At 39.5% G+C, this 23,384-nt stretch overlaps 1 protein-coding gene and 1 long non-coding RNA gene across 5 annotated transcripts in view; one reads left to right on the top strand and one right to left on the bottom strand.

Annotated features, from left to right (window-relative positions):
- The window catches only part of pde4ba (phosphodiesterase 4B, cAMP-specific a), a 180,512-nt gene that overhangs the window by 107,986 nt on the left and 49,142 nt on the right, over positions 1–23,384 (top strand). For all 3 annotated transcript variants that reach the window (XM_084355859.1, XM_084355860.1, XM_084355861.1), the window contains 4 exons: positions 8,136–8,330; positions 10,488–10,524; positions 10,804–10,874; positions 14,686–14,738. In XM_084355859.1, coding sequence (XP_084211985.1) covers positions 8,136–8,330; positions 10,488–10,524; positions 10,804–10,874; positions 14,686–14,738 — 356 coding nt within the window. The remainder of the gene's footprint in view (positions 1–8,135; positions 8,331–10,487; positions 10,525–10,803; positions 10,875–14,685; positions 14,739–23,384) is intronic.
- Positions 8,238–23,384, bottom strand: part of LOC311259041 — a 77,864-nt gene continuing 62,717 nt past the window's right edge. The window contains exon 5 of one of the 2 annotated variants that reach the window (XR_014622808.1): positions 8,238–8,328. This is a non-coding gene — a long non-coding RNA (uncharacterized lncRNA). The remainder of the gene's footprint in view (positions 8,329–23,384) is intronic. The other variant, XR_014622814.1, reaches the window with a different exon arrangement.

Genomic DNA, 23,384 nt, shown 5'->3' with positions numbered 1-23,384 from the left:
TGATAAATTCATTATTTTCGTTAGCGCCCAGCAGGTCAGCTGAACATGCCGATTATGAATGAATGATGAAAAGTATTAACGTGACTTTTAAACAGAGCAGGTCTTCCAAGAAAATTCCTCTTTACAGACTGGATAATAGCCTCATAACTGTTACTCTGTGTGCTCTATAACTAGTACCAGATGAAATTATTTTTTCCATGAAATTTTTATTGAATTATAAGGGAAGAAAACCTCCTTGCATGGCCTCAGTGGATTAGCCTAGATGTGTTTTTGTTCATGCTATAGGAGTAATATGGATGCTGTATGATAATGTGTGTCACCATTACATACTGTCACGGCTCGTGGTTGAAGCCAGGTTACATTTCAGTCTGCGTGTTTTCATAAGGAAAGCTCTATGTTTTGGTGTGTATACCATGTGGTATGTGGATAAGTTATTCTTAGATCCAATACTCACCTCCTTAAGCTAGGAACCACTTCCCAACTGTATCAGAGAATCAACAGTACTAACACTTATTAAGACACAAATGCAGCATTAAAAACGGTTGATGGAAATGGTCGAGTCTGAAAAAACGTAAAAGTTTTAAGCTTGCGTGAGGTGTTTTTTTTTTCTTATTCCGAAAACGGTCTATAATTTAGACCTGGACACAACGGCACCACTCAGCCTTGCCTCCAATTTTGTGCTCTGGCCACTCGCCTGCGTGGGACAAAATGCTGCCGCCATGTAAATAAAGTAAACCCGGAAGCTAAAAACCTTTTTTGGCGTATGAGTAATTCTCACTGGACTGAATAGACACCATCTTTGAGCTCACTATCTGCTTTTGTTATAAATATATGTGTTAACGGGAGATGGAAACACTTAGTCCGAATTAGTTCTGATGTAGAGAACATTTAACTTAGATGATCAGCTGTTTCCACTCCTTGAGACGAAGCTGTGTCTGTTGTTGGCGTATTCTTTCTCTTCTTCTTCTTGTTCTTCTTCTTCTTGTCCTTCTTTTTCTTTGCCTTCTTCGTCTTCTCCTTCTTCGCCTTTGTCTTCCTCTTCTTCTTCTTGTCCTTCTTGTTCTTCTTCATCTCCTTCTTTGTCTTTGTGTTCTTCATCCTCTTCCTCTTCTTCTTCTTCTTCTTCTTGGCTAACAACTTGTTTTGTTTCCCTTTCGCAGCCTTCTCCTCAGTTTATTACAGCCGTGCATCATAAAGCGTGTTCTGCCAACTTCTGATGAAGCCACACTTGTCTTACTTGTCCAAACCAGTTGATGGAAATGTGCCTAATTTGCATTTGTTTCATTTTCTTTTTTGCAAAATGCAAAGTTTGCTTCACATTTGCTTGACAGTTAGACGTATCCCTTCCTCTCTGATGATTGCCCATGTAGCATGTAGAAGTACTTTAAAAAACGTGATTTTGGTTAAAAGTGTTTGAACCAGTGTGGCAACTGCTACCTCTAAAACTAATCGAGCAAATAAATGTTGACAGAACTTCTCTACGTACCTTTTTAAAAGGGCTGTCATCCTTTTTGTGTATCTGTCACCCACTCAGACAAATGCTGCTGGATCATGGGAAAGGAATGTCATGTCATCATAGCAAATCATTTTAGGGTCAGAGGGAGCACTTCCTGATTGCTTTAGTGAAACATAACACCATGACTGTCTCACAAGATTAAACACCATAATGATCATAATTAGTTGGAAAATTCCCAGGAATCAGGGCCCTCTGTGGTTCTGTGGAAGGTCACAGACGACACTTATAAAGAAAAATACAAACACGACTGTGCGTCATGAAATCTGGTGACGCTTTGATCCTTTTCAACCCCCGTTCACGCTCTGTCAGATTCCTCAGAGTCCTGCTAGTTTGACTTATTCCTCTCCTACCTGGGAAGCTCATAATTGCTATAAAGCATTTGGCCTCTGGTTGTCTCGATGTCTGAGCAGTTTGACTAAACAGTCTTTGTTTCCATCCTGTCTCTGAACAGAAGGCATGTTTCTGGTCCACAGAGCGGGAACTTGAACTTTACATTTTTACATTTGTATATGTTTACATCCAGGGAGATTGTATCCATCAGTCTGTACATGGACTTCAAAGAGAAAGCATGGGAGACTGGTATGAGTGAGACTGCTTTCCCAGACAAACAGTCTAATCCACTAACCCACCAGGACACCCCAATTCATAGAGAGGGATCATTGTTTCCAGGGTCTGTCTTTGTGCTGGTTTTCGAGGGCTAAATTCTTGGATATCCCTTCTTTGTCCTGCTAAGTAGACCAGAGTAAAAACAAAGCCATGAGATAAATGTGCTTATTCTTTGCCTTTCAGTCATTACTGGAGACCATTACAGAGCAGTTAGATACGTCATTTGGTTTTCTTTGGCTTGTATGTAGCTCAGAGCTCCACTGAGTAGCTTTTTGGATCTTTCACTCACATCTCACAGTAATTAGAGGAAAGGATGAAAGTTCAGAAAAGTTACTGGAATGTTTTTGACATGTTTTGTTTCGTACACAGTTCCCAAAGGTCAAGAATGAACCTCGAAGATCAAATAGTTACAAGCATTTACTTATTTAAGCAGGGTTTGCCAGTCAGAGGGGGGCAGTCAGTGCTATCTGGGGACCAAACTAGATACAAACATTGGTCACCTAGACAGTCACACAGTCATAGGACTGAGACTATCTGAGTTGTTTAAAATCCTGAAATGTTGCCGTGTGACGTGCAGTTCGGTGCAGAGACACTTCTTAGATGGATCCGCTACTGCTGTTGGTTCTTGTACGATGTTTGCAGTATTAGAGCTAATTCAACCGCTCGCTGGTTGTGTTTTATATTAGGGAATAACACATGAAAAGCATTCGCATGTGTTGTTAATCATGATGCCTCTATACTATACTACTGTGTTAATTTAATATTATAATATGGTAAAGTGGTTCCCAAATCAGTGATTTTCTTCCTGTGGTACAGTATCCCCTTGTTCATAACTGATTACTGGAGTGAATTAGATGTGTATGTTGACCTTGTTTTTCTTTCTATTTCATGAAAAATGCACGGTAATAAGAAATGGACCATTGTTCCATCTTCGAGGCACACAACAGAAACAATTTTGGTCATTTTAGTCATTTACCCTACAAAAAACACTGTTTTTTAAAAATAGATCATGTCACTTTACTTAACAAAATATTTATTTTGTAGGCAAAATGTCTTTTGTTTTTGGACTGTTAAAGGAAACAAGTTATTTGACGATATCACCTCTGTATATTGTAAAGTTTCATATACATTTTTCAGTTATTGATGATTAACCAGTTAGTTGATTGATCCCTCTGTAAGAAAACAATAAATAACATTCAGATAAATCAAAGACAAACAAAAAAGGAAGATTTGTTGACTTCTGTGTAATGTCACCATTGTGGGTGTTAGTTAAATATTCACTCTGGGTTGTCCTGTTTAGAGGAATGGACTCGACGCAGATAAAATCTCAGCATGGAGCTGTTCTCATTCTCAGACTCGGACATCTCATTGTGTGTTATTGCTGCTTACATAACACAACAGTCATCAGCCCTCCGTGTGTGTTGAGGGGGGAAGTGACAGAGCAGTGCACTTCTCTTTTCATCCGGTTTGGCTTCTCGTGACAGCATTAAGCACCATCATAACACCTGTAACCCTGCGTGCTACTGTCTCACTCGTGAGGATGTGACTCAGCTCAGCGTCAGCTCGGGGCTCATGTGTTTGTCTCGTAGTGGAACAATACACTCAGACTTTACTTGAGGATTTCAGTTCTTTGCCACATTTCAGAGCCAATATTATACTTTTTACTACACAATGTATTTATTTGACTGGAGTTTACAAACAAAACACAATGCGTCTAGAGAATATGATGCCTTATGATAGATTAGTCAGTAATTCATTATAATGTATTAATTTATGAGTCACAGGGACCATTTCTTCTGCATTATGAGTACTTTAACTTTAAGTACATTTTGCTGATATAACTTCTGGACTTTCACTTAAATAAGGTATTGAATGTATGACTGTAGCATTACTAACGGAGCTTAAGTAAATACTCTGAATATCCTTCCACTATGACCATGTTCTTGTGATTCTTGGGAGTTTGACTTGTAGGCGTTGTTTTATCTCCTCCATCTTGTTTCTTTTAGCTGTGCATGGAGACAAATAACCTACATTCCTGAGAGCTGCCATGACAAAACACACAGACTGTGGGGTCTTTCCTTTCTTGATTGGTCTAGGAAGGATTTCCTGGCCCTGTGAAAATGCTACCCCTTGCCGCCGTATTTCAATTTTACCTACAAAGTCAATCCAAAGTTCCATGTTTTATAGGAGACGAGAGTAAAAGATGGGACAGTTGTGAGATGTGTGCATTATGGATGAGTAGACTCGCCCGCGCTGGCTCCAGAATTAGTCGTCTCTACACGTGATCACAACACACAAAGCAGCGGATTGACCCGAGGGCAGAGCAGTCGAGCGTTCAATGCATGGTGCATAGAGCAGGCATGCATGTGTGCGCGCGTCTGAGCTGCGCACTCACATGCACCTTTTGTTTACCTCTGACGCAAGCATTTCAGTACGTCAAACTGCATATTGACATGTGATACAGGGAAATTGAACAAGAAGTTTCGCATGGAAAATGATTTGTAGTAATCGTATTACCCTCGTCATTCACAGAAAAAGGGAGAAAAGCTGCTGATTTAAATTTTCCTCAGGCGGCAAGAGCACCGAGCTTATGATGCGTTGCAATCCAGAATAGCTGCCGATTTTGCCATAACACCAAAATGTAGACTAACTGTGTCACGCAGTGTATCGCACCTCGTAGCTCACATCAATCCCTGGTGGTGTTATCAAAAATACTGATTTATCGATGCATATCAATGCTAATCTTCCACAGTATCGATACACAGGTACCAGCTGACTTTCTCTCCGATAGAACACACTTCTCCCTGATTGCTCTGATCATTTATTTTAGTGTCACAGAGGGTATTAAAGGGGCTCTGTGGATCTTCTGTGTTGTGCTGTAAGCTGGTCGTTAGTTCATGTTAGCGGGCTTAGTTTTTATGGGGAGCAGAGAGAGGCACTAATACAAGGCACTCGAGAACCTGCATAAAGTCACATCCTTTGGACTGTCGTGGGAAAATCCGACCCGAGTCCTTGACAAAGAAATCCTCAGGCTTGTATAGACAACAGAAAGAGACGGGGAAGGTCTTTTCTTCCATGTCATTTTACAATCTGCTCACGTATGGCCAATAAAAAGGTGTTAAATACATGTGAATTGCTACAAACTGTTAAATAAAGCCCCTTTCACTGCCTTTCAGGGCAGGAACGCCTGGCTGTTTCAAGGTCAAGGTTGAAAACTAATCGTGATCATGTTTGTGCTGTTGTCGCTCCTTGACTTTGTGCACATAGTTTAAAAGAAGACAATGTGCATGTTTTCAAAAAGCAGCTTATAAGTACTGTTAGTTTTGTGCTTATCTTGGCCTAATTAACTTTAGACTTTTTGTTTATTTTCCTGTGCGGTTTTTTTTTTTGTAATCCCTTCACATCTAAGGTTCACTTCCACTGCATCGCTCTGTCTGTGTTTTATTTGTATTACAGATTGAGCTTTTAGCCCTGATGCCATACATGTCATTTTTTTTGCTACAACCCAAATTCCCATCATTTATGAAGAAAAAAAAACACTCTTCCGCCTTTCACTCACTTTCCAACTCTCCCTGGGGTCAAAAAACATCAGAATTCCCACCAATCTGGTGTTATTTGTCCTACAAATGGTTCACTGGTTGGTATTAATAAGTTGACACGAGGGTGTGTGAATGTGCAGTGAATGTAATACATGAAGCAGTGAGTCTGTACATTTTTATTGAAATAAAAGCCTGTTTCAGTACGCTCTCTCTCTCTCCCACAGTATTAGAGTCGGGATGCAGCAGCAGACGGTTCATGAGAGCTTTTACTTCTACACATAGTTTTATAGGTCAGAAAATCTTTGGAAAATCTTGTTGGATAGATAAACTGATGTTTTTTCCATTTCAGATTTGTTATAATAAACAGAGGAAGAGCTTGGGAGGAGCAGGGACATAAGAAAAATACACATTACAACTTAACACTCAGCTGCAAAACAAAATATTTGTGGCCTTTTGCATACACTGGATGTTCTGTGGTGGAAGAGTTTTCTGTAAATATTGCGTTTTCTTCTTGTTTAAAGATCCCCCTCCAGACATACAGTATTTTATATAAAAATCCCTGTGAATAATAGTTTCAAACTAGTTGCGGTATCACAGAATCCTGCTCAAAGCTGTGTTTTAAACTCAGTTTCATGCTGAGCACAGAGAAACTTTCCCCTGTAGCAGATGAATGTGAAAACAAACTGCACATTCATCATTCTGCACACTGAAGGTCAAACATCAAAATGAAGAAACATTAAACAATTTTTAAGTGGTCTGGGCCTTTGAGTTTGTCGTGTAACCAGCGCCCTCTCTGCTGGTGTGTGTTTACTATACAGACGGGGAAGTGATGGCCATCGAGGCAGAACAGTAATGAAAGAGAGCGACTGGCAAAAACTCAGACTACAGTAGAAAATGCATGGAAACATACATCATGTTTGTTTGAAAGGAGATCCCTGGGAAGTTGCACACGTGGCACATATTCCTCTTTGATGATGTCTTAATGACATCCACCTCCTCCTTCACTCATCCCTCCACCTTCTGCTCTTCACAAAGCCTCAGTCTCCCCCGTTTCCATCAGTGAATGAACACTGTGCACCCTCGTATGTCACTCTGCCCTTCCTCGCCCGGTCATGTCAAGTCTATTCATGCATATGTGTCTTTTGTACATAGTTTAATGAAAGTAGAATCTAATCAATTCCACAGAGAGCTCGATAATGAAAACAAAACGCTGTCAGATACTTGGAATGATAATGTTTTTATGATTGAATTATAGCAAACCCAAAAACACTTGGTGTTAAATCACAAAGTTTAGTTTAGTTACTTATTTCCTTTTCAGTCGCAGTCAAAAGTTGACATACACTTTGTAAAGAAAATGTTTATCATGGCAGTCTTCAGTTCCAATGATTTCTACAGCTCTCATTTCTCTGTGATGGAATGAGAAACTACTTTGTCACAAAAAACATTCATGAAGTTTGGTTCAATAATGAATTTATTACGGGTCCTCTGAAAATGTGACCGAATCTGCTGCCTCAAAATGAATTTTGAATTTTTAACCACTCCTCTTGACAGAATCGGTGAAGGTCAACTAAATTAGTTGGCTTCCTGGCATAGACTTGTTTCTTCAGCACAGTCCACATGTCCTCGATGGGGTTCAAGTCAGGACTTTGGGAAGGCCATTCCAAAACCTCAATTCTAGCCTGATTGATCCGTTCCTTTAGCACTTCTGATCTGTGTTTGGGACCATTGTCCTGCTGGAACACCCACCTGAACCCAAGACTCAATCTTCTGGCTGATGATTTTCAGTTTTCCTGAAGAATTTGGAGATAATCCTCCTTCTTCATTCTTCCATTTACTTCCTTTAGAGCACCAGATCCACTGACAGCAAAACAGCCCCACAGCATAATACTACCAGCACCATGCTTGACAGTAGGTGTGGTGTTCTTGGGGTCGAAGGTCTCATCTTCTCTCCTCCAAACATAGTGCTGCTAATTGTGGCCAATCAACTACATTTTTGCTTCATCTGATCACAGATTTTTCCTCCAGAAGGTTTTTTCTTTGTCCATGTGATCAGTAGGACTTCAGTCGGGCTTTATGGTGCCATGTCTGGAGCGAGGGCTTCTTTCTTGCACGGCAGCCTCTCAGCTCATGTTGATGCAAAACACACTTGACTGTGTACTGTACTGTGAAGCTTCTAATTCATTGCAGACTTGCTTTTTAGTGTTTATTGGTCGACTCTGACCAGTTTTCTCTCAACAACAGATGACAGTTTGCGTTTTGTTCCTGATTGTGGCAGTGACACAACTGTGCCGTGCACGTTACTTCCAGTCCAAAATGTTCACTATGTTCCGGTCTAATGCTACCAGACAGCTGCTTTGAATCATAAAACCAGATCTAGTCCTCTTGTACCAGGGAAATGTTTTATTTCTCTGCTTTATTAATCCTGAATAAAACAAACTAACATCTTAAAACCTGTGTGTTCATCTGTTTTTCAGTTTCGATGTGGAGAATGGCCCATCTGCCAGCTGCAGCCCCCTGGACCCCCAGGCCTCCCCCGGCTCTGGGCTGGTCCTCCACACTAACTTCCCCGGACATAACCAGCGCCGAGAGTCCTTCCTCTACCGTTCTGACAGCGACTATGATCTGTCGCCCAAGTCCATGTCACGAAACTCCTCCATCGCCTCCGAACTGTAAATATAAAACACATGCAAATACACACAGCATGCACACACCCCAGAGATATACAGTAGAGGGTGGCAAGCAGGATTGTACTGTATGTACACATATTTATATGTATTCCCTGTATACATAATTTATGTGTACAATATACACACATTTTAATCAATCTATCAAATAACAAATAAGATAAAATTAATAACTGTGCTGACCATAATGGTAATTCAACCAAAAAATAATTTAAAAAAACTGTAATGTAAACTTCCATACTGTTACTACACTGGTGACACTTTATAACTTTATAATAACCATCATTAATACACATTTATAGGTTATTAATCTGTAGTTAATAGTTATTTCACCATAAACAAACAATGCTTTATAACCCATTTATTAAGCAACTGTAAAGGTTTATAAACATTACTTTATTTATTTTGTTTACAACCTAACTACACAGTATTTATTAACCAGGTACAAAGTATTCGAAACATCAGTTGCAACTTTAAATTAAACAACTGCTTAATAACTGTTTTTTAAAAAAGCATTTTATTGTTTTTAACTGTGTCATAACTTTTAAGAGGAGTTGAAGGAGAGAGTCAAATATTAACGGTACTGAATAAAAGAATATCAGTTAGAATAGAGACTGGAGTTGGGAGAACTTCCTCCTGCTCTCAGAAGTGTCTGCAGGTTTTCCTTTAAAGCTGCAGACAACCTCAACAGTAAGGTTGGGCAGCTTCACTACAGAGGCACTGTGGGCTGTTTATACTGTAGGCAGCCGCACATAATCAAAACACAATTTCCATAACATCAAGCAGTTTAGTCTCAAGCATTTCATCAAAAACATCCCAGTAAAGAGGAAGAAGAACTGTTAACTAATGATGGACTTGTCTATTCATGTTACTGTAACAGTGTTTTATAGACACAACACACTGACCCAGGGACAGTCTTTGACACTGTGTTTCACAGCAGTCAGCACGTTTTTTTCCCTTTATTTTGATTCACATCTTGATGATAGATTGATAGATTGATAGATTGATTGATTGATTGATTTACAGATCTACATTTCAGTGCCTGAAAGTCACTCAGTGTCCCCCGATTGAAAAAGGTACAATATGATGAGAGGCCTTGATGAGCCTGTCCCTTATAACTCACATCCAGTTTGTTGGGGGTAAAATCTCTTCAGACCATTTCTGTCAATAAAGTCAGCACAGTTTAATAAGAATTTGTCGACTTAAAGAGAGGATCGAACATTTTCAGAGGATAATAAAGATCTACTGTAAATATGTAAATACTGAAAATGATATGCTGGATCTTATTTTACATGACATTATTGTGTCTTCGGGCTCAGTAGAGCTCCCTGTGTCTGACATGCAAAGCTCAGAATTTAAACATGTAAAAATGCATTTTTTTTTATGACTGTATATTTATTTTAGAGAAACATCAAATATACAAAAGTAAAGCAGAAAACAATCTGTTTTGTTTCATCTGACTATGAGACAGGTTTTCACATGGGGGACAATAAAGTTAAAGTTGAAAGGTTGCAGACAAACTTTATTATCACCTGCCCTAATTAAATGTATCCAAGTTGAATAAAGCTTAGATACAGACCAGTCATTAATTAGGAAGTTTGTACTCATACATGTAGTTGTGGCTGTTTTAACTCTCAGACTGGTTCTCCTACATCACTGGACGTACAGCAGGCTGCTGCTCTACAGCTCTGCCCCCCAGTGGAGGATCTGATGATAGGTGCTCTATAGTTTGGGGTGGGATTGAGGAGCTCAATGCTTGACTCCAGATGTTGCAGAACATTACAATGACTTGAAACCCACAGGAGAGTAGATCAGTAATTTGCCCTGTCTCAGATGACAAAAACAGCTCAGTGTTAGAGCTCAGTGCCTTACAAGGTTACATCCAGAACAGAAGACTCCTGTCTCTGACCCGTTACCATCCTCCCATACTCCTCTTCCTCTCTGGCTCCCGGCTCTTTCAGTTAATTATAGTAATGAGGCCGGCTGGGTCATGGTGGTCACTGCTTATTGTTCTTACATGTTCCCATCTTTGCTTGTAAGGAAGCACTCAGGATATAGGCTTTATGCAACAGTAAAACCTGATCTTTGGTTTGTATTTGAGGATGCTTCTAACCACCTCTCTCTGTGTGTTTGTGTTTGCAGACATGGTGATGACCTGATCGTAACGCCTTTTGCTCAGGTAAACATCTCACTGTATGTAACACAAAATGAGTCTCATATTAACACAAATTCTTATTAAGCCATGGGGACTTTTACCAACAGCGTTTTAGCAAAAACATCAGTGTCCAAAGCACAAAGCTCAGACAAACATGTCATGTATTAGTGCGTCATTTTACAGACTAATGAACCGAATTATTGTATTTATCTGTGCTTCAACCAGGCAGACACTGTTGAGAGAAAAGATTTTGAATGAATATCGGAGAAAGAATCCTTATGGTTGTCTCCTCTGCCTTTTTAGGTTCTGGCAAGCCTTCGAAGTGTGAGGAATAACTTCACCGTACTGACCAATGTCCAGTGTGCCTCCAGCAAGTAAGCGTTTTTTTTAACCCCATCTCCCACTGTGCCCCTGATGGGTAATGTCCACTCTGTAGACTGCAGTCCTGCATTATTTAATCCTTCATCTTCTTTATGATGGACTTTTTGTTAATAATGTTTTGACTTTTCATCACTTTTTTGTACATTTTGTATGCATTTTTAATTTATGTTATCGCATTTCCTTATTTTACGACTATTTCAAAGTAATTTTACTTTCACATCCTTGTAGTTACTCTATTAATCTGTGGTATAGAGCTTTTTCACTGTCTAGTGTCTAAAACTGACTTTTCAATTTTGATCATAAGTTTGACTTAAGTAGAACTAGAGTAGGCCTATAAGTATTTTATTTTTTTATTTTATAAAAATGTACTTTGATTTGGAAATGATTTGACCTCTTAGTAAAGTCTCGACTTGACTTTAGCTGTGTTCCTGCTGGTTTTGTAGGTGTGATGCATTTTGGGAGGCATATGCACAACATGTGGTAAACTTTGCATGAGCTTTATGAAAAATGTGATCAGCAGACAAACAGTTAGTCATTTTGGACACATCACATCATTTAATCTTTTCATATTGAATTCTGAAGCATCCTTAACCCCTGATTATTTAAAAAAAAAAAAAAAAAAAAAAAAGTCCTTTTTTTTTAATATCAACTACAGCACTGTCTCTCTGCCCCACCTCGTTCACTGCAGCGCTGACACACTCCCAAGCTGTGTGTTCGGCTGTTTGTCAACCAACCGTTTAATCCAGAGAATAATACATGTAGCCTGGCTTTAATCTCCTCAATCATCACCGTGATCTCGTCTTCCAAAATGTTCGAATTTGTTATTGTCGTCCATGGCTCTTACTTATTAAACCCTTGTTTTTGCTGCCATTATATTAGGGGAAATCGCAGGTCTGGTGCCATCAATGTTTGTTGATTTGAAATGTATAGATCACAGGTGCGTACGTTACAGTGGGATTCTTAGAACCAAGGTTTTTAATGCTCAGTATCTTTTATGCATCTAATGAGACTAAGTTTAGGTCAATAACATTTTTATGAATGAAACTGCTTTGACTCTGACAACATTTGTAAAAATACTTCTGGCAGATTCTTTATTTCTGAGGAGCCGGTTGATAGTGAAATATGAGGTTTTTATGTTTTTAAAGCCATCATTGGATTGTTGAATCATGTTGAAGTCCACTGAGGCACTCTCTGGATTCGTTTTTAAATTCCCTCCTGGAAGAGTGCAAAATACATTTGAAAGTGACTCTTAGACAATTTCATGCAGTAAATCTGTTGAGGTGGAAAGACATCAACTCCTCTGCTTCTCCAAAATGACTGAGTCTCTTCACATCTTACAAAATCACACAAAAGTCAAAGACAGAAGGCTGTTCATTATTTGCACTCAGCCTGCAATTCCATCATTTCACCACAAGGTAGACATATTGAGCTGTAAACGGACTGTGGTGTGACGTCTGACACCACAGCTGTCTCCTCCACTCACATTTGAGCGAGTTAAGTAGTCCAGTAAACAAACTCAGCACATGCACATTTAAACACAGCAACTTAATATCACAGTGATGCCAAAATAAAAGTGTGACGTAATTATAGAACCATCCTTAATCATTTATCTCTTGAGAAATTTAAAAAATAGTTTCCAACTGTGTGTCAGTCAGTTAAAATGCTCTATAAGGAACTGCTCTGTTGTGGTGAGGCACAAACACAAAAACAAGCTCGCTCACACGGATGGAACGACTCATTGGTATGCACGTAAAGTATTTGTCGTCCCCACGGCATTTTCTCTGCACTGCCTCGGTGGCCAGTGTACCGTATTTGTGACTCACACATAATGAAGTTGAATGTGGAAATAAATTAAAAGATCTACGTGACACAAACACATCATATCTCAGAGAAAATCTAATATTAGGACATGGTTTGCTCGTCACACACTGTATCTGCAAAGAAAATGTAGCTTGCATTTTATTCCTGAAGTGCAGTGATAGCAGCTCAGACTAAAAGGCCCATGTACTGTATGATTAAAGCCATATTGTATTCAGTAGTCAGCGTGTGGCTGCAGACGTAACATAGACGGAGGACTACTTGTAGAGCAGGTCATGTCATGAATTTTTATGCTTCAGCGCCATCGATAGCAGTGACCGCAACAATTATGTTTTCAGGTTGTCCACCTCGTTCTTGTGAACGCAATTTTTCAAGAACGCTTTGAGGGAATTTCTTAAAATTCGGCCCAAACGTCCACTCGGTCTCAAGGATGAGCCGATTAGACTTTGGTGGTCAAAAGTCAACGTCACTGCTACCTCACAAAACACACTGGCCATTACCCATCAATTTATATGATAATGATGATGTTCTACACAAATGTCTCAAAGGATAAAATGATGAAGGAGGAGATTTTACATCCAACAGGTCAACTCGCCTGGTGAGCAGAGGCTTAAAACTGCAGGCAGAAATTCTATACTTTCTCGAACCAGTGCACTTAATTTTCTGTACCATTTTTTCCATGCTTTGAGTTTAATATGTTTAACAATAATCACATTCAAAAACATGTTGGAAAAGTGAAGCTTTTTCCAAATTACAAACATAGTAAGTAAGTAAGAGTTGTTTTATCTCAGTCAGTACAATCTATAGCTTTACCTCCACAGTCCACAATGTCCACAAGTCTAATCTAAGGCTGCAACTATGATGATCATTGATAATGAATCTGCAGTTTATTCTCTCAGTTCATGTATTCATCGTTTCGTCTAAAGATAGTCACAAAATAACGAGAAATGCCTGTTACAATTTCCTAAAGCCAAAGATGGCATCTTAAGAGTCCAGCTGATATTGGTATATCACAGATTTATCAGTATGGAAACACATGCTGCAGCAGCATCACGTCCCAGTGGAGGTGAGACTGCAGATGCAGATAAACTAGAGCTAGTTATATAGGGCACCTTTCCCTCTATTCTTTATGTGAAGGCTGGTGTGGGCGTGTGTGTGTGTGTGTATGTGTGTGTGTGTGTGTGTGTGTGTGTGTGTGTGTCAGTCTCTAAAGATGCTCCGAGCTCTCTCTTCTTCCTCAGGCTGTATTAACACTCGGTTTGCTGTACTGAATACCTGAAGCCTCTCTGACCTACATTCAGCTGACACCCACACATAGACGAGAGCAGAGGCTTAAACACACACATGGACCAGCAACTTAATGCGCACACTTATTGAACTAATTGCACACACAAGATGGGGCAGATGATTGAGGAGTCCCCGCTAAAAGGAAATGTATCAATACACAGTCAGCTGCCTACTTTCCAGCTGTCAGTCTCTCACAGAAACAGATCCTGCACAAGGTGCCACCTTTTCAACTTCAATTATTCTGACGAGTCACTTTGTAAGTCAGTTTTAAGCCTCTTATTATAACAATAACACACATTTGAGAGTGAAAGAAACAACATTTTGTGACATGAACTTGGACAAACTGTATTAAAAGAATAACATGCACCTACAGTTACATGTTATTGCAGGAGAGGTGCAGGGAGGTGTGAGAAATGTCACTGCAAAAAGAAGAATGTGGATCAAAATATGTATAACAACTGCCTACTGTAGTGTAACTGATGTGATGTGGACATATATGATTGGATCTGGAACATCTGACAATGAAACAACATATGGCGGTCCTAGCTCGCATGACGCCCTGGGCGAACCTCACCTTCAGCTTCTTATTTTGCTGAGCCAGTCCTTTTAAAGATTATTACGTACAGTATATACTTTATTCAGGATGTTTGTTTGTTTTGTAACACCTTTCTTTTTCTCTCTTTTCTTCCCGTCTCTCAGGAGGTCTCCTGCAGCAACAACTCAGCCTCCGATCACCAGAGTTTGTCTCCCAGGTAAGCAGCTCAGAGCAATGTCCCGCAGTGTGTCTGACTTCTGTAAAGCTGCGTAAAGAACACGTCTTTTTAACCAGCTTTACCCGGACTGAACTTTTCCCTTCCATCATTTCTCCTTGTTCTCATTATTCTCTCCTCCCTCCCTGCCTCCCTCCTTCGTCCTCTGCTCATGAACTCGCGTACGTGACGACTTTCACTTTTTTTCACCATCTGTCTTCAGCTGCAGCACTGTAGTCCAGACTGTTTTGTCATCAAACTCATTAACCGTGTCCAAACACAAGTGAACTGGTATTTCAGGCAAGCACTCACACACAGTGTGGTCTATTAAGGCAGCTCACTCGAGGATAACAGCAAACCTCCTTTTTTTGTCTTTCATCACATTTGATTTTAAGCGGCCCTGTGTCATTGTGTGTGTGCATATACCCTTCTGCGTGGGTAAGAGGCAGTGTGTGAGTATGTGTATGAAAGCACAGGTGACTTTATGAGCTCTATACACGTGAATGTGTGGCTGTAAAGTGTGTATTGCTTATGGATATTCCTTTGTGTGATGCTGGGATCTGTGTCTGCTCACCGGCTCAGCCAAGGCTGTTTGTTACACACACACAAATACACACAGATTACACACAATAACTGTGTTTTTACACATATTTAAAATCAATTTGAACGTGTGTTTACAAATGCTATTTCACTGTCGCTTATGCTTTGTTTGTGTGAGGACCTATTTATTTTTGAAACGATCATTGTGAGGGCATTTCTGCATTTTGAGGACCAATCAAAGGACGATTTGAAGGTTAAGACTCTGTTTTGGTTACAACTGAGATAGGTCTTGGTAAAAAGAGAGGCAGTGCACATCCAGAGGTTGGTGAGGGTTGGAGTTAGACATTTAGCTGTGATGGTTATGAGAAACACGTGTGTGTATCTGTGGAGTGTTTGTCGAACATCACACTGAAGAGGTGTGAGAATAGCTGGGCTTTCTCTTTCACTTGAACCAGTGATGTTAATTCAAAAACACACAGAGAATTATCACCTGAATCTGCAGCTTCCTTTACGAGGCTTTATAGTGAGTTTCAGCTCATTGTTTGGCTGTTTTGGTTCAGTCTCACAGCTCTCATAGTAATATTACTTTGTATGCAGCAGGAATCAGTTCTTAAGCTTTAAAAACCCTCTCTACACAACATGCTCTGCACCAAATGGTAAAAAAAACTCACAGTTGGCAACTTTGGATGAGCATTTCAAGCAAAATGCTATTTGATAGTCATCGGGAACTTTTCGGAAATTATTAGATTATTCTAAGATCTGCTGTTTGTATTGTCTTTCCCATGAAGCGGCACGGGCTTATACTGACCGTGTGTGGAAAAGACCGTGCCACTCACATTTTATTGTAGCCTGGTGAAAATTCCAAGGCCTGTAATGACGCCATACCTTGTGGCATCATGTTATTTCCAGGCGCTGGTAAAAACGAGGGTAAAAACTATGGCTAATATATTTTTTCAGACAAATCTATGAACGACTATTTTCTCATTTATTATTGTTCTAATTTATTATTTTTTATTATTTATAGTTATTTCCCTCTGGTGTTGGTGGAGACCAAAAACAGAGCTAAAAGAGAGTGAATACTGGACTTGATTTTGACAGGTGTCCGGAAACACAACTCGGAACAATGATAATGTTGCTTTGTAACTGCTGAATGTGTAAATAAGCAGCAATTTCAACATATCAGGATAAAAGGTGATGTCAACGTTCATATTTCTGCTGCCCCTTACTTCTAAAGTTTTTATTCTTCGTCTTTATTTATTTTATATTTATTTCATCATCTTTTTCTCGTAGAGATAAAGAGTTGAGTGGAAATATGTACATTTTGGGGAAATTATAGTGTTAATTTAAAGTGATACACACAGACTATCAAATACTGACCTCCTGGAAGACTGAGAGGTAGCTGATAAACCTCCTTTATGTTCTCCTTTATCTGGATGTGGTCACCTCCAATTGTGTCAGGTTTATTGGAACTTTTCATGGTGCGAAAAAATATAATTCAACATCACTCACTAATCTCTGCTGTCCATGCAAAGGCTCAGTGTGTCTCACTGATCACTCACTTTTTCACCTGAAACTTCTGTATCTTATCTTATTTTTATTCTTCTGTACTGATAAAAACATTTCTTCACTATCAGACCTTTAACTTCAGGTCAGTAGGACGATTTTCCCACAACTCGAGGCAGAGCATTGAAAGAAGTGTCACGTATTGTTGTGTAAAGAGAGACCAAGATGAGCAACAACGAAACTGAGAACAGTGAGCGTAGTTAACCATCAAATAACCAACATGCTTTACATGAAAACCAACTCAGCTCAGATATGACATCAAAGTAGAACTGAAAATGAGCGTCAGTCAGTTCCACAACGATAGTAAAGGTTTTCCTCTTCAGTAAAAAACAAGCGTATGTTTTTGTTTTAGCGCATTTAATCAGAAAAGTACGAGCTTCACTGAGCGTGGGTGTTATATCTGAAATGCAAAAGTTCATCTTGTTGAAAAAGAGGCAACAAGTTCCTTAATAATCTATGTTTATTCTGTGTGTGTGTGTGCGTGCTTGTCTGTGTGAGTGTGCGGTGAGTGTGGGGGTCTATGAGATCACTGACGTGTGTGTAATGCAGTATTCATTGTGTGATTGTGTTTAAAGTCTGCAGTTTTGTAAATGTGGATTGGTAAGGTGTATGATTCGAATGAGTGTTTATCATGGCATGTGCGCATCACTGTGAGTAATGTGAGTGTGTGTGTGTGTGCTGTGTGTGAGTGAGTGTGTGTGCTGTGGGGAGGTGTTCCTGTGGCTCTGATTGACGTCAGCATGCCTGTATGCGGCTTCTGTTGACTTCCTGTCAAAGCAGATGGACTGAGTTTTCACTTCCTTCTTCTGAACCGCAGCTCATCAGGTGCTCTGGGTTTGTGTGTGTGTGTGTGTGTGTGTGCGCGCATGTGTGTGCTCGCGTGCGTGTGTGTGTGAGTGTGTAATAAAGAGTTTGGGAAATGTGTGAGTGTGTGTATCTGGTAAACCAGCTCCATAACGTGCATTATGACCTTTCTCTGTGAGGGCAAACAAGGTCGTCACTAAATTCTACAAACAGCTTAAATGTTTCCAACCCGTCACTGCGTTTAAGTAGAACTGACTGCAGGGACTCGTCAAGTAAACAGTCTGCTCTTCATCTACATGAGAAACATTTTGTCCAATCAACCTGGCTAAAGATTGACATGGAAATAATGTTCAAGTATTTTAGGCTTAAAAGTTCACTTAAGGATGAGAATATCATTTAATCTTCTTGTTGTTATCAGCAAATCCCATGAAAGACCAAAAAAAACAACAATAAAGTTTTGTTACTAACAATTTTTTTCTGCCACAGCCAACCTGATATATATTTTATTTCTCAATGTTGTCCACAAAACACATTAAAACAGATGAAAGAGGCATGCTGTTGGCTTTGGATAATGCTATATACTATAAACACACCCAGTGTATTTGTGTTTTCTTCTCAGCTCATTAAACTAAAAACAAAAGAAGTTTCAGAATAAAATAGCCTCATAGTTGCTTTAAGTGTGTTGTTTTTTTGTTTTTATGTTTTTTTTACTTTATTTTTCTTTTCTTTTTTAGTTTTGTTGTGTAAGAAAGTTCGATTGCTATAATGTTTTTGTCGAGAAAAAAAAAAAAAACATGCTTAAAACTTGATACTAATCTCAAAAGGCAATGTGTGTACTTAACTCATTAATGTAAATCATTAATTCATTGGATCCAGCTTCTAAATTGTGCTAATTAGCTGTTTTTATTATTGTAATGATACTAAAGATATAAGGGTTAGGGTTATACTAAGGATATAACCCTAACCCTAACCCATATGTAGTATGTAATGTTTCTGCATTAAAATGTCAAACAACAACTAGACCTTTGTTATTCTAAGAGCTGTATCGTCGGCAACTGGACTTGTTTTAGTTTCTTGAAGATGTTTCACTTCTCATCCCAGAGGCTTCTTCAGTTCTAACTAACTGGAGGGGAGCTGCAGGCTTTTAAACTCTGTGTGGGAGTGTCCTCACAGAGCTCCATAATATATCAGACTTTGATCCTTGTCTACCTGCTCATCCCTGTGTCCAAAGCCATTCGTTTATTTAAAAAGATCTAGGTGATTTAATTGTTCCATGTAAGTTATTTGGGCGTTTTGCGGGGAGGGACTAAGAAATAGTGTAGTAAGTAATATATCACTCTACGCAGACAGTAATATTGCAATGTAATATATTACTTTACAAAGTAATGTTACATTAGTATGTTGTGTTCATTGTCATATTACTAGTTACTAGAGAGGCACTGTTCCTAATGAACCCACAGAGAATTATCTTCTGAATCTGCAGCTTCCTTTACGAGGGTTTACAGTGAGTTTCAGCTCATTGTTCAGCTGTTTTGGTCTCACAGCTCTCATAGTAACATTATTTTGCAGCAGGAATCAGATCTTAAGCTTTAAAAGACCCCTCTACACAACATGCTCTGCACCAAATGGTAAACAGTCACAGTTGGCAACTATGGATGACCATTTCAAGGAAAATGCTTTTTGATTGCATTTTGAAAATAACTTGCCCAACACTGCTGGTAAATGCTTCGTGTGAAATGCTTGTAGTTTGGGTGCATGCAGCCAACACCTGCACACCACACAATCAGAACTGTTTTCCCATAAACCTCAGGCCACATCCTCGCTGCAGACCACCTCCTGTTCACAGAATCACACACTCATCCACAGCCATACCCGCTCTGTCTCACCCTCTTTCTGTCTTTTTCATTTACATCCCCTCAAGTCATTTTTTTTTTCTTTTTCATTCATCTGTTTGCCTCTTTCTCTCTCGCTATTGTCAGCGGAGGAGGAGGGGGAGGGCAGGAAGTGTGAGGCAGGAAGAGAAGATCAGATTGTTCCTGTTTTGCTGTCTCTAAACTGTTGTAACTTGATGGAAGCCAGGAGGAACTGTGTGTAGATGAGGTGTGCGTGTGTGTTGGTGTGTATGAATGTCTTTGTCAGCCCACAAGAGAAAAATAGGATGCGGGGAGACAAAGGCCTATTGTCTGTGCCCACACACTGCACAAACATGCACATGCTGACACAATGATATGATACGTAAATACCTGCATTACACACAGGTGGACCTGTTTCACCTTCTCTCAGCACACACAACTAACTCTTCTAATGCTGTTTACATACAGATAAGTTAAAGCCAAAACTGCATATCTTGCATATTTTGAACTTCATTCATGAAACAAGTCACGTCAGTGTTGAGTCATGAGACGCAAGTGAAATGAACAACAACTCCAAAAGCAGCAGCCTTGCCTCAATTTCCTATGTGATATAATGATATGATATATATGATGCTGAATTATATTATATATAATATTCATTAATTCTATGACTTTGTGTAACATTTAATGAGGTGATAAACTGAGGCCAGATACATGTTTATGTGCTTTAGCAGTGCTGCTGTCTCTCATTACACAAAGCTGCTTTAGATTTGGATATTTCAGGTCTCAGAGGTCAAAGTTAGCTTCAGGGGGGCATATTAATGGCGTCCTGGTTAAGATGCCAGACCATATAAGCACAGCGTCACTCGTCGATTTACAGTAGCTGTTGACCTCTGTTACACGTCAAACCCCCTTTCAACTGTCCCATAATGGCAGACATGCCTGAAAAAACTTTGTTTGTTTGTTTTTTTACTCTTTTATATACTTTACATCGCATCAATTGGCATTTTTATCACAAATGACATTATTTTATTTTTCTATTTTTAAAATAATACACATACAGCAGGGGTTTAGTGCCTTGCTAAAGGACACACTAACAGAATTTACAGATTAAGTAGATACTACATCCACATCAGTTGGCAGAAACGTGTTAAGCAGAATAGGTTTAGAGTACCGTTAGCCAAAAGTAATGCCCCATTACACCTAGTATTGATAACGGATTCTGTATCTGTATAAGTTATCTGGATAAAAACCGATCCATTCTTGCCTTTGTGTTTACACCGGGTGTTTTTACTCTTGTTACATTCTCATTATCCTCATTGAAATAGGATCTCTGTCCTCCGTGAGCAAATCCCCAGACTCACTTAACATATTATGGATTTTGTAGGTTGTTGAGTGTGAGGAAACTTTATAAACTTTGTGAAGCGTTGTCTGTGACAAATTCGAAAGTATTTGTCCCCTCTTGTAAATTCGGCAAATGTAATACTCAAGTTATTCCTTTCTTCGTATACAAATACAGTGTGAGATTGTCCTGGTGTGCTGCAGAATTGCTGTATCAGCTACACTTTGACTAGATAAAATATATGTTAATTAATGCTAATTGAATATACATTTTTATCATGCTTTTTAAAAATCATTTTTGAATCTCTTAATTGTACACTGTGTCCGCTGTGCTTTGAGTTTTCATCTTGTGGTTAAGTGTGTCACAGCTGCACAACGTTTTGCCCTTTGGGGACAAAAAGAAAAGTGATTGATTTATTGAGGTTGAGTGATCAGTTTGGCAGAAGTGGCACAACATAGCAAGCTCCAATATATGTCAGTGTGTGTGTCATTTTTCAAACCAGAGTTTAAATAGGAAACGTATCACATGAAAACAACAACGCCAACAGATTCACCCAACTAACTAGAAGAAAAGACCTTCTGTGAAGCGTGTATCAGGTGTATTTCAGACAGTGAAGAATGTGGAAAAGTACTATTTAAACCAGCCATCTATATTTAAGCATCTGTACGTAAATGAGGTACCTTTATACTGGTTGCACTACCTGGACCGATTATATCAGTGCATCAGTCCCCACCCATCACCTTACTCAGTGATTCATATGAGTGGAAAATATCCAAAGAGCTGTACGTGCTGTTAATTATGTGTTTACCAGCACATTGTGTTCTGATGTCTTACTGTTACAAATTCAAGCACAAAGCACACACTGTGATATTGTCCGGGCTGGATGTTGAAACTCATTGTTAGTGTCATGCTTCAATTGTGACCCATGCACTTCTCAACACTCCTTACCCTATGGCAGTCTCAGTAGGAAAAATACTGGACAGCCGTTTTGTTTTTTTCTCACAGGATGAAGGTGGAGTTGGCACAAATAATCTACATCAGATAAGAGTATTTTGTAATTTCATTTTGAGAAGATTCGTACACAGATCTTCCTGCATATGTAGACTTCTAACTTATAGTGTACTGACTGCACATCGGACATAATGGGCAGTAAGCATGTTTCAGCTTGAATCACCATTTGGTCCTCAGATTTCGGTTTTCCTTCAGCACTAAAGTGATTGAGTGTAAAATGAAAACTGTAAAGGCGACTCATTGTTTTTACAGAGCCGTTATCACGTCACAATCACAAACAGGTTGGTGAGGTCTGCACGCACATGAACCAAAAAATTTCCACATAATAGAAAGCAACTGATGCAAAGCAGCTGTTTTGTGTCATGGTGTCATAACACAGCCAGGAAATATTCTGCCCCCTTTCTACAGCATTTAGCTGTGAGAACCTCACAAATGTATGACCTGACTTCCTGGTCGAGTTGGCCTCTGTGATGAAACGCTGTCATACAGGATATATGTGAGGCAAAGGGCTCTTGAACTTTCCCGACCTTCTCCCCATACGCACTGTGTGTGTGCGTCTGCGTTTGGCTGCTCGCTAGTGTGGAAAGGTGTCAACGAGTTGGCTTTTTAAGTCCCATTGTGCCTTTCCATTGTGTGGGTGTTTTCGTACGGGGCGAGCAGGCCCCCCACGACATTTTCCCAAAAAGAAGCTCTGTTTTTTCAAAGCAGGGAGCTGATGTTTGGTCAACACTCAACAATAAGTGAGTTAACAGTAGGTGAAAGGTGTTTGGACAATGTGAGAGGGTTATGTAATAGGGTAAAACAACACTGCACATACGTTTGCTGCATATGGTACAGTACACACAAAGGTACAAGACTTATGGGACAGACATAATGGTCCAGGAATCTTTTACTGAACTAGCCAAGGTCTTAGGTAAAAGCTCGTTATACAACAGTGGATAAAGATAGCACTGCTGCTAAATTTGGTACCCAATGCTTTAGCAAGTTTTTTGTCGGTAAGAGTGCCACTGACTGAGTTTCTAAAGGGACAATATGTTGTGCTGTTGGCTGATTTTTTGGCCATGCTAGCTGCAGGAACATACAGATGGTAATGTCAGTGTGATGGTTGGTTGGTCTGTCTGTCCACCCCTTTAGTCCAGATTAAAGTGATTGTTTGGGTCTTTTGATGCAGCGTTGTATGAGGTACCTGCACTAGATGACCATCAGCTCCCAAACGGGCTTTCTACGGTTGAGGGAATATAGTCCCAAAGGAAAAGTGTGTCTGTCTTTCATGTGTCCTCATGAAACCTCCTCTGAGAGTTTGCTGGAATCAACCGGGGAAGGGTTAATTATATTAGATGGTATTCAGATTGTGTGTCTTTTATCCAGGAGGATCTTCAACTAATCTTGTGAGCTCTGGTTTTAGTGATCAGTACAGACCCAGATCAGAAAATAAAACATCAACAGCTTAATTTTTCGTGAGCCTGCAGACCTGATCTTAAGACAACTGTTACCCTCAACTTTTAAGGCATAAGAATGTGTCATCCACTAAAAACT

The sequence above is a fragment of the Pagrus pagrus genome (genome assembly GCF_965226575.1).
Source record: "Pagrus pagrus genome assembly, chromosome: 6".
Classification (NCBI taxonomy): domain Eukaryota; kingdom Metazoa; phylum Chordata; class Actinopteri; order Spariformes; family Sparidae; genus Pagrus; species Pagrus pagrus.
The sequence above is the reverse complement of the archived record's forward strand: the minus strand, read 5'-3'. Positions and strand labels throughout refer to the sequence as shown.